General features: G+C 35.4%; 1 protein-coding gene across 1 annotated transcript; it reads right to left on the reverse strand.

Annotated features, from left to right (window-relative positions):
- Positions 1–249: 249 nt before the first annotated feature.
- On the reverse strand, positions 250–17,967 carry etfa (electron transfer flavoprotein subunit alpha). Its single transcript, XM_048157487.1, has 12 exons — positions 17,811–17,967; positions 16,933–17,082; positions 16,768–16,849; positions 16,539–16,621; positions 13,033–13,132; positions 10,606–10,716; positions 10,253–10,354; positions 8,236–8,304; positions 8,046–8,128; positions 4,562–4,627; positions 3,976–4,056; positions 250–739 (listed from the first exon to the last, which is right to left on the reverse strand). The coding sequence occupies exons 1-12, from the start codon at positions 17,847–17,849 to the stop codon at positions 704–706; spliced, it is 1,002 nt and encodes a 333-aa protein (XP_048013444.1). The 5' UTR covers positions 17,850–17,967; the 3' UTR covers positions 250–703.
- Positions 17,968–17,973: the final 6 nt, after the last annotated feature.

Consider the following 17,973-nt stretch of genomic DNA (forward strand, 5'->3'; position numbering starts at 1 on the left):
CCTTTGAAAAGATCTATCTGCTTTCTGACTGAGGCAAATTAATCCTGTGTTATCGACAAGGGATTTTATAAACTGATAATAGGAGAGATTGTCAAGCAATTAAAAGTTGGTTCAAACTCAAACATTCAGCTTCATTTTGTTTAATTGTCAGTTGTATTAGAAAATGTGTGCATAAGTATGTCGTTTTGCAGAATGCCAAAATATCCAGTATACTAGTCTTTTGTAAATGAGTAACAGAAAACGAAAGGATGAGTACAAGCAGATTTATTAGATTGCTTCGGTGAACATCCAAGGCCACATAGCTACCTTGTTAAAATACAACAAACAGCAAATTACTTCCACCAATATATAAAGCAGAATATGGGAAGACATACTCAACTGCTGCATAAATGAGCTCTTCTCCACTGAGGTCAATATACAGCAGGGGTGTCCAGGATTAGCTGGTACAGGTGTGTTTGTTTAGGGTTGAAGGTGATCTCAGGAGCAGAATTTGACAACCCTGGATTAGCCTTCAACAACAGTTATGTTAAGCCCATGTATCACTGAATTCTTTTATTAAAAGAAGTGGTCTGGAGTCTACATTAGACATTGGAAGTTCTGGAGGAAAATCAAGCTCCAGAGATCAGTGGAGCATCAGCTCGTAGCTTCTTAAGGCAGGTTCCCAGTAAAATTCTCCAGGTGAGTACCATCTTTGTGAGAAGTCTTACTTTTTCAGGGCTTCAGTCAATTCGGGTACAACCTAGAAAAGAGTACAGATAAAGAGTAAAAACCTGCGTATACTTCATTTTCCCCGTTCCGCTCCATCTTGCGCACAGATGAACGCGCAAACCTTTCACAGTATACTCCTTTGGCTCTGAGCGAGGACAGACGTGTTCAACGCCTACGCACTAGTGGATTTTGTTTTCAAGCACTCAAGTCACTCGCAAATGCGCTGTTGTAAACACAGTCTCAAAAATTGGTGACGAAATTACGTCATGTGGAAGGTGTGCAGATGCCCGAAGTATACTTTGGGCTTAAACCAACGACTGATATATTGATACTGCAGCTAAATACGATTTGACTTCAAACTAACCCAACTCTTTAAAGCTTTCTCTAGAGCAGGAGTGGCTAACCTCGGACCTGGAAAGCCACGGTCCTGCAGACTTCAGCTCCAACCTTAATCAAACACACCAAAACAAGCTAATCAAGGTTTGAAAGGTTGCTAGAAAGCTTTAGGCAGGTGAATTTTTAATCAGGGTTGGAGCTAAACTCTGCAGGACTGAGGCTCTCCAGGACCGGAGTTTGCCACCCCTGCGTTAGCGTTTGAAGGATTAATTCACATTAAAATGAAAATTACCCCATGATTTGATCACCCTAAAGTCGTCCTTGGTGTATACCTAGGCATATTGTTCTTTCAGATGAATACAATCGAAGTTATATTAATAATCACCCTGATGCTCCCAAGCATTATAATGGCAGTGCATGGAAACCACCTGTTTGAAGCTCAAAAAAAAAAGTGCATCCATCCATCGTAAATGTACTCCACACAGCTCTGGGGGGCTAATAAAGGCCTTCTGAAGCGAAGCAATGCGTTTGTATAAGAAAAATATCCATATTTAACATGTTATAAAGTAAAATAACTAGCATACAGATTATATTTGCGTCTAATCCGTTTGGCCGTAAAGCTAATTATTTTACTTTACAACGTGTTAAATATGGATATTTTTCTTACACAAACACATAGCTTAGCTTCAGAAGGCCTTTATTAACCCCTGGAGCCGTGTGGAGTATGTTTATGCTGGATGGATGCACTTTCTTGAGCTTCAAACAGGTGGTTTCCATGCACTGCCATTATAAAGCTTATACGCATCAGGGTGATTATTAATATAACTCAGATTGTTCTTCTGAAAGAAGAAAGACATATACACCTAGGATGGCTTGAGGGTGAGTAAATCATGGGGTAATTTTCATTTTAAAAGTGAATTCATCCTTTAAGCACCCTAGGCAAGGTGGTTGTCATTTGAGAGCAACCTGAACTTTTCCTATACGTCGAGGTTCTCATCCAAAACTAAGATGCTCCCGTATTGCAGAGCATCCTGAAAAACTATATCATCACCCCAATATGTCCCCGGCTCACTTTTCAATCTAAGGAAGGAGGAGAAAGCCCATACATTTTAATCAGTTATCTGAGGAGTGACCGTGTGTAAAGTGATCTGAGAGCCGCCCCTGCTCGCCAGCGCTGCCCATCGTCGGCAATCACTTTTACACAGTTTACCTGCACACCTGTGTCTAGCACACACCGCCTGAATAAAAGATGAACGACAGGGCAAACACAGGGAAATAAACGATGATAGCGTTACACAAAGTAAACACCAACAACAGATGGACGCGGTGTGTGTGTGTGTGTGGCAGCCCTCTGGCACCGGGAGCGCGTGTGCCACCTTGAACTATGGCGCGCAGCCGGGCGTGTAAAGCTCTGGTGAGAGGAGACAGAAAATAAAGGTGAAAAACTACACCCACACACTTGTGCTGACTATCAATTACTTTTCTGCTCTGAAAGGAGAAGAAGTTGTGTATAATGCTTCTGGTTGGAGTCGCCACTAATTAATTCAGCGACTCAATAATTCAGAAGTTGCACACTTTCCATTAGGTGGAATAATGCGCCCTGCAAAATTTAAAAGGGAAATATGGGTCAGCTTTTTTGAGTCTCCTCTGGTTTTGGTTGTAGACTGGGTTGGCCGAAGAAATTAATACCAGGTCATTCGAAATTTACAACGCTATTAAATAATAAACATGAACGGTACTGCTGATTGTCTGAGGCACTGGATTAAAATGTCTCTGATGACCTGATAAGGATCTTTTGTGCTAATGAGATTCGTGTTTTAGAGAAAGAAGATTGTATCTTTCTTGTTACGTATACTTTATCCTTAGTTGGAGTGTCAAATGGCAAAAGGCTTCTCTTCTCTGTCCTGAGGAGCTGGGCCTATTTTTAGCATTTTTGTTGCTTTTATTGATGAAATTAGTGCTTGTAGAAATGGTATCACATCTGTCAAAAATGTACTTTTTTTAGCTGCCATGGAGTTTATTTTGATCCTGTTTTACCTTTGTAATAGCCTTTTATATGGTTAAAAAAGAAGCTATGTCTTCTTTTTATGTGAAATACTTGCATTTAATCAATTTAAATATATTCTTAGTCTAAATAATTAGGCTATTACCTATAAAATCAACCACTCTAAACATCAACAATTAATAAATTAAATTCTTAATGTGCATGATTATAGGTGGTTACCAATAAAAAATAAATAAATAAACATTTTGTATAACTAAGCCTACACTGCTCGGCCAAAAAAAAGTCGCTATTTGGATATAAATAGGCAAATGTTTAAAGGGGTAGTTCCCACATAAATGAATTATTTAATTTATTACTCACCCTAATGTCGTTCAACACCCGTAAGATCTTCAGAATACAAATTAAGATATTTTTGATAAAATCCGATGGCTCAGTGAGGCCTGCATTGACACTTTCAGATCCCCAGAAAGCTACTTAAGCATGTTTTACGTTTGGGAACAGTTCTTTTATCCCTAATTTATGGAGTGTGTAGCTTTTCATATTTTAAACAACCATGTAGGAAGACACATCTTGGCCATATTCCAGAATGACAAAACCAAGATTCATCAGGCTCAAATTGTAAAAGAATGGTTGTGAGGGAGCTTGAAGAATCATTTTCAATTCATTGAAAGCTTTTAGGATGTGCTGGAGGAGACTTTACAGAGTGCTCACCTCTTGCATTGTTAATACAAGATCTTGACCAGAAATTGATGAACCTATAGATGGAAATAAATGTCATTTCCATCACCAGGTGCATCAATTTTTGGTCAAAACCTAAACAGTGACTTTCATATATGACATCAAAAAAAATATATTTGGTAAAAATACAATTGGATTCAAACTTGTGTTTCCCACATGAATACCTCAACTCCAACTAGTAATCTTACCTTGAACAGATCTGCCACTAGGCCATAGTCAGCCACCTGGAAAATAGGGGCTTCTGGGTCCTTGTTGATGGCAACAATGGTCTATAAAACAAACAAGTAAATGATTTAACCTGGTGGGCTATATTGCAAAAAAAAAAGAAAAAAAAAAGACTGTGTTGGATTGAGAACTGATGGACTATAGTCTCCATAAGATAACATGAAAAATAATTCCCAGAAAAGGGCAGAGGTAACTTTCTAACAAAACAAAAAAAGCTAAATATCTCAACATGAGGAGGACGTTCCTATATGAACATATGGAGGAAGATGGTTGTGATGGACGCTCAAGTGCTACAAGAAACTGTATTCCAAAGACGCAGAATAGTTAATGCAGATGAATTATGGATGCAGGTAAAAAGCTACTCCAGATCGCTTTTAAAACACTCCATACCAATACATCGTCTCACATCAGAGCGAGTTAACTTGGCACGTTCTGGAAACTCTTAGAGACCTCTTCTCATGGGTGGGGTTTCTCTGATATTACCACAGTAAACGATATCTTCTTAGTGTACTACAGTGTGTGTGTTTTGTCATACATTACTAACTGTACCTTGCTATCTTTCATTCCAGCAAGATGTTGGATAGCGCCAGAGATGCCAACTGCAATATACAGCTCCTGTAGAGTAACCGCAAAAAGTATAAAATGATTTTAAAGGGGACATATCATACAAATCAGCAGTTCCTTGCTCTTCTGAAATATCATCACACTGGACCCCGAACACATTCATATATTTGCATTTCACTACCTACCTACCCAAAAGTAGGCATTTATGATGGGGAAGCTCATTTAATATGCGTTCAGAGTCATGTTATGCACAAGTCTGATTGATTGAAACATGGCACACCATATTGTTGCTAGGGGTGTCAATTAGCAGCACTTTAAATGAACTGCACTGGGTGTAAAGGAGGCTGGTTCTCAAAATTAAATCATGAACTAGATTCTTTCTTGCAGAATTTCAACAATTTAGCACCGTCACACGTGTTACAATAACAAAGGACGTTTAAAACTGTAAATCAGAGCCGGGGAGCATCTCAGCATTGGCTCGGAAGCACTCTGCTGACCTCCCGTCCCAGAGCACAGGCCACAACATCCTCACAATTACTCAAAAGAGGAGTGCTTGGGGGATGTGGCAGGACAGACCCTGCGTCCCTCCCCCTCGCCTCCACCCTACTCCCGAGGGAGTGCTACATCAGTGGCTCTCAGCTTAATGCACTGCTCCATGAATATTTCAGTGCAGCTTAATGTGGCTGCGGCGCTCTCCCAGGGGCCACCGCTTCAATTTGTGAACACGTGGCCGGCCGGAGCTCTAAAAGCCAGGAGGAGAGGAAAGAGGGCAGGGCTGGTGTTTCAGATGGGCTGAAGTGATGGAGACCCACAAATATCTGAAGATTTCAAGTTACCGAATAATTGTTAAAAAATAAAAAAATTTGATCTCTTCCCCTCCCCATTTACTTTAACAAATTTAAGACTTGTTTTGTTGTTGTTGTTGTTGTTGTTAGGTTTTTGTTTGTTTGTTTTTGGGGGGGGGATCTTTCATCAAAATGTAATTTCTCCACCTTTTTTTCTGCTGATGTAACAGGCTGGGGCACAAAACAGGGCCTGAATGTCTTGGAAACTTAACATTAGGTTTTATTTTATTATTATTTTTATTTATTTATCAACAAATGGTCCATGAAAGATAGTTCTTAACCTTTAGAAAATGAACACAAATTAAATATTATAAGAGCAAAATAAATATTACTCGTTTGAAACTTTGAATAAAGTATACAATCAATAAAAATCATATATAAAAACGTTTTCTTGTGAATATTACTATTTTTATTTATTTTAAATGAGAATTGCAATTTTTGCAACCCTGTTAACAAAATTTGGGACATTTTTCTCTTTTCTAGCAATAAATATCAGAATATAATAAACATAAAAAATATGCATTGAAACATTAGAAAAGAAAAAAACACCAATGACTAACAGGGTTGAAATTTTAGCCCAAATTAAGCTGTCATTCAGTAGGGACTATCTACCTTGGGACCTAATGTTGGTTTGTAGTTATTGAGAAACTTATTTTTACAATTAATTAAGGGAAAATATGTTTTATTATTTTTTAATACAATATCTTGGATAACAGGGTTGAACAGTCATATTTAACAATACATACAGACTATAGTGAAAGCAGCTCCATGCCACTTAAATATTTAATAAACATCCGAATAAAATAAGATATGCAAAATGGGTAACACTGAAATAAATAATTAGAAAAGAAAAAAAATACACCAAAAGACTAACAGTGTTTAAGTAACAGGGTTGAAAATTTAGCCCAAATTAAGCTGTCATTCAGTAGGGGACCATCTACCTTGGGACCAAATGTTGGTTTGTAGTTATTGATAAACTTATATATTTACAATTAAGGACTTTATTTTAATTTTTTACCTACAATATCTTGGATATCAGGGTTTAGTAGTTACATATAGACTATAGTGAAAGCAGCTCCATGTCATTTAAATAGTTGATAAACATCAGAATAAAATAAATATAAAAATAAAATATGCAAAATGAGTAAAACATAATTAGAAAAGAAAAAAATACACCAAATGACTAATAGGGTTGCAAGTAACAGGACTGAAAATTTATCCCAAATTAAGCTGTCATTCAGTGGAGACTATCTACCTTAGGACTAAATGTTGGTTTGTAGTTGTTAAATTATTTTTACAATTCATTAAAGACATTTTTTTTTGATAATTTTTTTCTTACAATAACTTGGATAACAGGGCTGAATTGTTATATATATATATATATATATATATATATATATATATATATATATATATATATATATATATATAAAAATATAGACTATAGTGAAAGCAGCTCCATGTCATTTAAATAGTTGAATAAACATCAGAATAAAATAAATATAAAAAAATATGCAAAATGGGTAACACTGAAAAACATAATTATAATATAAGTAATATAAATAATATAAATAATATAAGTTTATCAATAACTACAAACCAACATTAGGTCCCATTTAGGTAGATAGTCCCCTACTGAGTGACAGCTTAATTTGGGCTAAATTTTCAACCCTGTTAGTCATTTGGTGTATTTTCTTAATACACCAAATGACTAACAGGGTTGAAAATTTAGCCCAAATTAAGCTGTCACTCAGTAGGGGACTATCTACCTAAATGGGACCTAATGTTGGTTTGTAGTTATTGATAAACTTATATTTACAGTTATTTATATAACTTAAAATATTTTTTGATACTTTTTTCTTACAATATCTTGGATAACAGGGTTGAATAGATATATATATAACTATATAGGCTATAGTGAAAGCAGCTCCATGTCATTTAAATAGTTTCAGCATCACTTGAGGTTTTTTTTTTTTTTTTTTTTTGCACAAAAATCTCCAAACCAGTCATCAAAACATCACCCTGAGGGCTAAAAGATTCCGATTAACCACAAAAGACATACTCAATCGACCCAAAACAACCCTCATCCATCTTGACTAGAGTTCATTTCACTGGTAGAACTCATTCGGGACTTGTTCGGGGTGAATACTAATGCGCAACGCTCAGGCTACGCTTGACAAGCTTGTCAAAACATTTGGAGAATTGGGTTTGGGGCTGATTTGCCTGGTTTGAGCTCAGGGCGGACCTTGCGGTGCACGTCTCCACTAATGGCTCTGGTAAATCATTTAGAAGCCGGAATGTGCCATTAACTACATCACAACGCCTCAAAGCTCTGCTAATGTGTGGATAATGACAGCGGGGACGTCCCACTCGGAGCGGATAATGGAAAATTAACCTTTTTAAAGGGCAACACGGATCCATCTTTCTTGATTCAAACTTAAACAACAATTACATGTTGTATTCAAAGTCAAGACAGTTTATCGAATAAGTCTGAAAACCTGGTGGGTCTATCAACTAGTGTTGAACTTTGAGAAGATTTCCTTCTGTAGAGGCAATTAGTGCATATGAAGGACTGTAGTACAGACTGAGAAATAAGACAACTGGTTTCCGGTGGTGGTACTTACAGGAGCCACAATCTTTCCAGTCTGTCCAACCTGCATGTCGTTTGGTACATAACCAGCATCAACTGCAGCTCTGGAGGCACCAACTACGATAAAATAGTGGTGGTTTCATTTTAAATGCATATACTTTAAATAGCTTGATTAAAAACTAAACACTAAACAAAGAATGATTAGGACAAAACAAACACTGTACCGGCTGCGTTCAGCTTGTCGGCGAGGTCGTAGAGCAGTTTGAAGTTCTCGCCGCTCTTCAAGCCCCTCCCTGTTATGACAGGAAGACGGCAGATGGGCATGAAATATGAAATTACTGACAAGGTTATGAGTACAGTACGATCAATACGGTCTCAGTTTACTATTGATTTTCTGAGAAAAAAAAAAAAAAAAAATGCCTAGAGAATTTTCTAGGGAATACCCAACATTATGACCTACAGTTCAAACAATGAACGTAAACACAATGATGTAGTCCCTGTGGAAAGCGGTTTTAGTTTATTGTAATTTATTGATGTTATTTTTCTTTGATTAAGCAATAAAGTATGAGAGTCTGTGTCTTACTGTTTTTATAAAAGTGTCTGTTTATAATAAATTATTATAATAAAAAAGGAAAACATTTTCATTAAAATGTAAAAGCACATGGTATTTTAAGATTTTATACATTTTATAAATGTATTTTGTTGTATTTATTGTCATATCAGCATCACAGCTATATTTTTTAAACAAATAATAGTAATAATTCAACAATGAAACTTCTTAAAATAATATAAAACAATTAAATGAAATTTTTTATTTAATATTTGATTAAACATGTATACAGTTCAAACAAACAATGAAGTGGTTTTAGTTTATTGTAATTTATTGATGTTATTTTTCTTTGATTAGGCAATAAAGTATGAGGGTTTGTGCCTTATTGTTTTTATAAAACTGTCTGTTTTTAAATCCTTAAAATAAAAAAATTTTAAAAAAAATTTAAAAAAGGAACAATTATTTATTTAATTAAAATGTAAAAGCACATGGTATAATTTTTAGATTTTATACATTTATTTTATAAATGTATATTGTTGTATTTATTGTCATATCAGCATCACAGCAATATTTTTAAAACAAATAATAATAATAATAATAATAAGTCAACAATGAAACTTCTTAAAACAATATAAAACAAATGAAATTTTTACATTTAATATTTGATTAAACATGTATACAGTTCAAACAAACAATGAAGTGGTTTTAGTTTATTGTAATTTATTGATGTTATTTTTCTTTGATTATGCAATAAAGTATGAGGGTTTGTGCCTTACTGTTTTTATAAAACTGTCTGTTTTTTAAATCCTTAAAATAAAAATAAAATAAAAACAAAAAAGGAACAATTATTTATTTAATTAAAATGTAAAAGCACATGGTATAATTTTTAGATTTTATACATTTATTTTATAAATGTATTTTGTTGTATTTATTTATTGTCATATCAGCATCACAGCTAAATTTTATTTAATAAATAATAATAATAATACAATATACAATGAAACTTCTTAAAATAATACAATAATTAACTAAAATATTTTAATTTAATATTTTATTAAATATGTATACAGTTCAAACAAACACGAAGATGTAGTCCCTGTGAAAGGTGTTTTTAATTTATTGCGATTTATTGTTTATTTTCTTTGATTAAGCAACAAAGTATGAGTTTAAGCCTTGCTGCTTTTATAAAACAGTTTGTTTATAATAAAATAATACAAAATACAATAAAAAGGAACATATAATCATACATATAATAATAATTAACAGATTGAACATTTTTTTTTTTTTTATATTTGATAAATTACGATTTTCCCAGCTAAAACCTTTTTAAAAACATTAAAATTCTGAATAAAACCATTGCCTAGTAACATTAAAAGCAGGACAGTCCAGCAAAATATGTTTAATATTTCAGTGGTGCCTTACAAGAGTCAGATATTAGTGACTGTGCTAGAAGATATAGTTCTTGACTGGTTAACAAGTGGCCTCTATGAGTGCGGTGCAGTAATAAAGTTCAGGAACAATCATATTATATCACATTATGTTATATCATGTATTTTAGCACAGCTGAAGCTGCACTGACCAATCAGCATTTGGGAGCAAACTATACATTTTATAACATCCATTAGAGTATATTAGGACAATTTCCTGTAATGTCTATTGGACCATTTTGTGTTCTTGTACAAAGTTCTTACCTCCAGACACCACGACTTTAGCACCGGTAAGTTCTGGACGGTCACTCTTAGTTAGAGTTTGTTCCAGCCACTCAGAGACTCCAGCAGGGGCAGACGAAGAGACTGCAAAAGCAACAACATCTCGTGAGGAGCCGTCCAAATAAACACGCCGAGTTGTTCCAAAATACTCCTCTATGATCCCTTTAAAGTCAACGTTTAAACAAACTAGCCCATCAAAACCTTGCAGCGGAGCGGAGAATTATATACAACACTAAACACTATAAACCTTTGTGTGTGGTATCAAAGTCAGCATGACCTTAAAGCAAAACATGAACAAACAACAGTGTGTTTAACTTTATCAAACGACTGAGTACCTTCCTCTGAAGAGGCGCTGCCCCCTTCTACGGCCGCAGGTTCAAAGGAAGTGCCTCTAACGGTGAAGACCTTGATGCTTTCATTGCACTTGACTGTGCTGAGGGCATTTCCTGTGGACAAAAAACAAGGGAAAAGAGGTGAAATGACAAGAAATTCCTTATTTATACACACACACACACACACACACACACACACACACACACATATATATATCAACATGACAGCTAGATAGGGATAGATTGTGGAATAGATTGTTGAATAAAGTCGCTATTTTTGTTTTGTTTTGGTACACAAAAAGTATTTTTGTCGCTTCATAACATTAAGGTTGAACCACTGTAGTCACGTCAACGGTTTAAACAATGTCTTTAGTAGCTTTCTGGACTTTGAAAGTGTTGGTTATATTGCTGTCTATGGATGAGTCATATACCTCTCGCATTTCATCAAAAATATCTTAATTTGAGTTCCGAAGATGAACGAAGGTCTTACGGCTGTCATTAATTACTCACCCTCATTGTCGTTCCAAACCCGTAAGACCTTCATTCATCTTCGGAACACAAAAAAATGAAATCCGATGGCTCAGTGAGGCCTCCATTGACAGCAAGATAATTAACACTTTTAATGCCCAGAAAGCTACTAAAGACGTATTTAAAACAGTTCATGTGACTACAGTGGGTCAACCTTAATGTTATGAAGAGACGAGAATACTTTCTGTGCTCCAAAAAAACGACTTTATGACAATATCTAGTGATGGGCGATTTCAAAACACTGCTTCATGAAGCTTTATGAATCTCTTGTTTCAAATCAGTGGTTCGGAGCGCCAAAGTCACATGATTTCAGTAAACGAGGCTTCATGTCACAAGTGTTTCGAAATTTCAAAGGTTCACCACTGGGGGGCGTGACTTTGGCAGTTTTATACACGCCCCGAACCACTGAATCAAAACAAAAGATTCATAAAGCTTCACGAAGCAGTGTTTTGAAATCGCCCATCACTAGATATTGTTGAATAAAGTCGCTATTTTGTTTTTTGGAGCATAAAAATTATTCTCGTTGCTTCATAACATTAAGGTTGAACCACTGTATTCACAAGAACTGTTTTAAATATGTCTTTAGTAGCTTTCTGGACATTGAAAGTGTTAATTATCTTGTTGGCAATGGAGGCCTCACTGAGCCATCGGATTTTATCAAAAATATCTTAATTTGTGTTCTGAAGATGACATGAGGGTGAGTAATTAATGACAGAATTTTCATTTTTGAGTGAACAAACCCTTTAATAATGCCTTGAGATTAACAGGTTTTAAATGTGTGTTAAAGGGACAGTTTACCCAAAAATTTAAATTCAGTCATCATTTACTCACCCTCATGTCGTTTCAGACCTGTATGAATTTCTTTCTTCTGTGGAACATAAAAGATCATTTGAGAAATGTCGCAGTATTATATAGTATATAGCTTGCTTACCAACATTCTTCAAAACATCTTGTCCCACAAAAGAAATAAAGTCATACAGGTTTGAATCGACATTTACAGAATTTACATTATATCCCTATTATATTCTATATTTACATAACTATCCCTTTAATGTTTTTTTGTTTTTTTATTAATATGGAAATATGATTTTTTTTTAAATGAAATGATACTCTAAATAAACTAAAACTGCCAGTAGATGGCGGTAAATGTCTAAATGAGTAAGGCATTGAGTCATTCATTCGATTCATTCAAATGGCTAATTCGTTCAGGAATGAAGTAAACGGCTCTCTTTATGAATGGGCCACTGAATCAGTGTGTGATGCTCTGAGATGCACAATTGTTCTGCTCTGGCTTTATAGGTAATATTTTCATTGGCAAAATTGAGCAAAAACCGACAATATTGTGTGTAAAATATATCACAATATTAAATGCATTAATCATTTTATATAATGTAAACAGATGATCATCAAATGTTCATTCAAATCCTTTTAGGAAAGAAAATGTCCCTGGAGAACCTTCATGAATCCCCAGTTGAAAACCTCGGACATAAATGATCACCACAAGTGGCAAAACACCACTTTTCATTTAATATTTTGCATGAAAAACATTAATGTGACTTAAAATAAAATAAAGTCTCATAAATATCAAGTGCTCTGTGCTTGCCAAAGATAAAGTGGCCGGAATAATTAGGAAGTATTTATGGCAGGAGATTTTATGGATGAGAAACGGTGAACAGAAAAATAATACATGCAAACTGGGACAAAAAGGCTCCAGGGTCCCCCTTAGATTTAAAAAAATTATTTGTTTCAAGCCAGTGTGAGTCACTTTGAGTCTCCGTTCACGCAGCCAACCAGTGGCCAGACTCCTAAATCACAAACCACGTTGAACAAAGAGAAGAATATGGAGCATACTAGGAAGGTTATTTGAAAGCAAACATGCATTTCATTTGTTTGCGTGTTTACCGGCATAAATGGTCCTCACAAAGGTGTCTGGAGATTTGATCTCAATGATATCTGAAATGGGAGCCACATCCAACTTGGCGGCCACTCTTGGAAGGAGATTCTACAAATAAAGACATACACAAAGACAATCGGATGTATTTGAAGCTTTTGAATAAGTTCAAGCCATTAAAACATTCACATCCTTATCTGCAGATGTGGTCAGATTTGATTTGTTTGGAATAGCATTATTTCGGAAGGCATTGATCAAAACCCAGTTTCACCGCATGTCTGAAAACTTTGGCCATCCTGCATCGCAGACGGAATAAATATCGTTGAGTCTGAAAAAGAGCTCCAAGTTATGTCTAGAGGTGAAAAATATTGTATAGTGGTAATTCAAGTGTTTTATATAGTGACATAATGAAACCAAATCCAGCACTTAAGAATCCATCAAATAAAATACGTTTAGCCAGTGAGGAAATTGAGACTAATACATCTCTTTGGTCTGGGGTTAGGCTACATAAGATACTGTTTAATGTATTACAATTCAATTTAAATACCATTAGATCTGCTGCCTGACAGTTTGGCTGTGGAATGACAAATAACCGTGCATATAATAGAGCCGCACTTATTGAGGACGGACTTCTCCCACAATTCCAAAAGTAAGAAGCCTGATAGGGGCTCGGCAGCATGAGAGTTTCTAATCCATTTCCCATTTGTGCTTTTCGCTTTGGGAAATAATCAAATAACTTCGGAACGAGAGTAACTACAAAATCCTGCATTAAGTAAAACATAGCAACACTAATCACTGATGCGATCACATGGGAAAATAAAAAAGCATAATTTAATGTAAATTTTGCATTATCATAAAAAAAAAAGTGTTTGTCAGCAATTGTGAAAAAAAAAAGGCAAAAACGTACAGAAATGTTGTATATTCTGAAAAATGTTCCACAAGTTTATCATCAAATAAAAAAAACATCAAGGCAAATGTTAAAGCTCATGAATAAGTCAAAAAAAAGTATTTTAGTTTTATTATAGTTCTACTGATATTCTATCTGATATTAGCTTTTTTCTTTATATATTTCAATTTTGTTATGTGATTTTGTCGTTTCATTAGTTTTGCCATTTCATTTGAATTTATTTTTATTTCAGTTTTAGTTTTTTTCATTATTTTATAATGTTACCTGAATGTTAGCAAATTGTCATAACAGAAATAAAAGGCCATTTTCTACCTTGATTTTAGCCGTCTGATTTGAACGCTCTGTTTTAAGGAGCGTGTCTGCTGTGAGACTTCAGTGTAAACACCCACTGCTGTGGTTTCTACTTACGGAAAAAAATGGAACTGGTGTTTTGCGTTCATTCCGCAAGTTGAATAGGGAAGGTGTAGGACATACAGCGTAAGTTTTTTGAAGAATACAAAAGTGCGGTTTTGGCGGAAGCACTTGGAAGGTGATCATTTGTTTATATAAAGCATATACATTTACATTTTTTTGGAAAATGACCGATCGTTTCTCTAGATAAGACCGCTTATTCCTCATCTGGTATCGTTTAAAGCCCTTTGAAGCTGCACTGAAACTGTAATTTTGGCCTTCAACAGTTTGGAGTCCATTGAAGTCCACTATAAGGAGAAAAATCCTGGAATGTTTTCATCAAAAACCTTAATGGGGTTTCTCAGATGAAGTGAGAAATCAAATTTTCCTTGAGCTTTTGACATATAAGAGGTCATCATACTTTAAGAATATCCTGTAAGTTTTAGAGCTGAAAAACTTCCTTGTTAACCATTAGTCCAATAAAAGCTTTAATTGACACCAGACCCAGTGAACGACAGGATTTACAAAGTGGGGATCTATGACGTCAAAGGGCAGCAAGCACCGCCTCTACAGAAGATGATCAACGCCTACTTCATCGCTACCTGTTTAGCCCCGCCCACTGATTTGCGCATGACGTGCAATAGAATAGGTAGCCTAAGTAACATAGGCCTACGTGGTGCTAAACCGGATCGAGTTACCAAGCAATAAACATGCCGTTGAGGATTACAATATTGTGCAGTGCCTGAACTCGACAGTAATGCAACAACATGTCAGTAACTGTGTTAATTCTAATGCCTGATCTGTTAATGATTCATGTACAGTCAGATGATCTTTGTCTCTGTGTCAGTAAATCAAACCCATGATTAAACAACAACTTGCGTTGTTTCTCTTAGTAGGATGAAAATAATCTGTTATTTAATGGTGATCAAAGTTGAATAGTTGGAACAGCGCACGCTGAAGCTGTCAATCAAACAGCGCAAGTTTATCAGTGACTGACCGCAAAACTCCCGTTTAATTAAACGAATCTCTTAGTTATATCGCGTTTGCACTGTTAGTGAAGATGAAAGCATTTGTTAGTGTGCAGAAATTGAGTTGCAATGATGAGATCACTGCTTTCATGAGCTCAACATGTCTGTGATCGGCTACACAGTGTTCATCACTGCAACCTTTCATGCCGCGATCTAAATATAACGCAACACTTTTCACGATTAGTTAACCTTAGAGCTGTAATAGTAAAAACGCGTTAAAAGAGAGAGTAATACTTGGCTATTTCAAATGGAAAGATGTCAGCCAATCACAGCAGTGGGCGTTTCCACTGAAGTCTCACAGCAGACACGCCCCTTAAAACAGAGCGTTCAAATCAGAGGGCTAAAATCAGGGTAGGAAAAATGCCTTTTATTTATAAATTATGACAATTTTGGATGTAAAAAGCATACTAACATTATAAGTGCACCCCAGGAAACATTATAAAACAATAAAACAAGACAGTTCATGACCCCTTTAATTTCTTTTCGACTGAAGAAAGAAGGACATGGACATCTTGGATGACATGGGGGTGAGCAAATTATCAGGAAAATTTTATTTGAAAAGTGAACTAATCCTTTAATGGACCTTGAGAGTTTGAATGGCTTTGCTCTCACTGAGCCATTGGATTTCATCAAAAATATCTTAATTTTCTGTTCTGAAGATGAAAGAAGGTCTTACGGGTGGAGAACGACATGAGGGTGAGTAATAAATGACATTATTTTCATTTTTGGGTGAACTAACCCCTTAAAACCTATTTCAGTTTATTGCCAAAGCTACATTTTTGTTTAGTTTTTCAACTAATACATTTTTTTTTTTTATTTCAGCTTTATTTCAATTAACAGAAATGTTTTGATTTTGAGTTGAAAATGTTTTGAGTTTTAGTTAACGATAAAAACCCTGTGTAACATTTCTACAAAGTTCATCAAATAAACAAAACCCATCAAGACAAAAAGTTTGTCATCAAATCAAAAGAAAACATCAAGGCACATATTTAAAGGGTTAGTTCACCCAAAAACAGCAACCCAAAAAAGTCAATTTTGTTTGTTCTGATAAAAGTTTGTCATCAAATTAAAAAAAAAGTATTAAAACCGTGTTGTTTTACCAGTGTTTAAAAGATACAGAATGGCTCAATGACATAGACAACTGAATGTCTCCCTTTCAGCCCTACTTCCTCATCATCTGCTTTGGATTTACCTTTCCGAAAGCAGAAGCTCCCGCACAGATGTGTGTGAAACTGAACTGTTTGTGGGTTGCCAAGATGAGGGGCGTCAGCTCCTCTGTGAAAGAAGGCAGAATTTTTCATTTAAATACAGTTTTTCATTTAAATACCTCCTTCCTTCAATCTGTCAGATGATTTTATTCAAAGTTACTTGAACCATATACTTCAAAATTTACGAACAAAAAAAAAAAAAAAATAGTTTACCTGGCAATAACCCTTTGTAGGCTTCATGTTGAGCTATCAGAACTTTCTTCACCCCTTGAACTTTGGACAACTGCTCTGCAACCTGTCCAAAAACCCATAATCAGACCCCTGAAATCAGGCTTTCAAATTGCTACACATAAATCAATAGGCATGAAGAGATAATACCTTCGCACAGCTCGTTCCAGCAACCAAACAGGACACATCACTGCCGAGTTTATTAGCAGCAGTTATGGCGTTCAGGGTGATGGGGGTCAGCGTGTCATTATTGTGCTCGACAACAACCAGAGTACTCTGAAACCTCTGAATCAGACCAGACTGGGAAGAGAAAGAAAACTATTTGGTAAATCTGATACAGTATGATATAAATAGCTGCCAGGACCTTTCACCTAAATAACGGTTACTATTCAATGCAGACAGTGCAGTGCAGCCAAACATTGTTCTGTAGCCCATAGAGGTCATTAGAAATATGATACATAACAGGGATCTGATACTACTTAGGGTCTGACCTAATATATTAACATATCAAATTTAATGTAGGTCACATTTTAAATGCATTGTAGGTCAATCAGTTACTTAAGGACAGTGAGGAGGTTTCATAATGCACTGTTTACATGTTGCATAACCTTGACAGATAGTTTGCTAGCTCTGTGGATTAACTAGTCATATTGATGTTATATACATATCCAAACATCAATATTTCTGTCTAAAGCTATAAAAACAGCACAACTATGAGAATATATTAAAGTTAACGTAAACGCTTTACTAGCATGTTGTATAACTATGAAAAAATAAGTCAGCGAAGTAACCAAACACTTGACATTGCTTTTTAATCATCACATATCAAAAACAACACAATAAAACAAGCTTATATAGAAAAGAATAGCATTTTAGTAACATATTGAACAACTAAATGAGCGAGTTAGCCAGCATGCTAAGCTATTTATTCAGCTCTGTTTCTGTCTAGAAAGGACGGTGAGAAAGAATAACAACTTTAAAAGAAAGTGCGCACTGGTTAATATGTCGTTTCGTCGGATTTTTCTTACCAACTGCCTGAGGTGGGTCTTGTTTAATGCTTTGAGCATGATTACAGCAGCACACTGTCAGCAGCCACACTGCCACTGCTTGAGTAACAGAGGTTGAGTTGAGTTCTCGCGAGATCTTAAGAGACACGCCCCTCGTATGTAGCTATAAATCATTTTGTAACAG

This window comes from Megalobrama amblycephala, linkage group LG15 (assembly GCF_018812025.1).
Source record: "Megalobrama amblycephala isolate DHTTF-2021 linkage group LG15, ASM1881202v1, whole genome shotgun sequence".
Classification (NCBI taxonomy): domain Eukaryota; kingdom Metazoa; phylum Chordata; class Actinopteri; order Cypriniformes; family Xenocyprididae; genus Megalobrama; species Megalobrama amblycephala.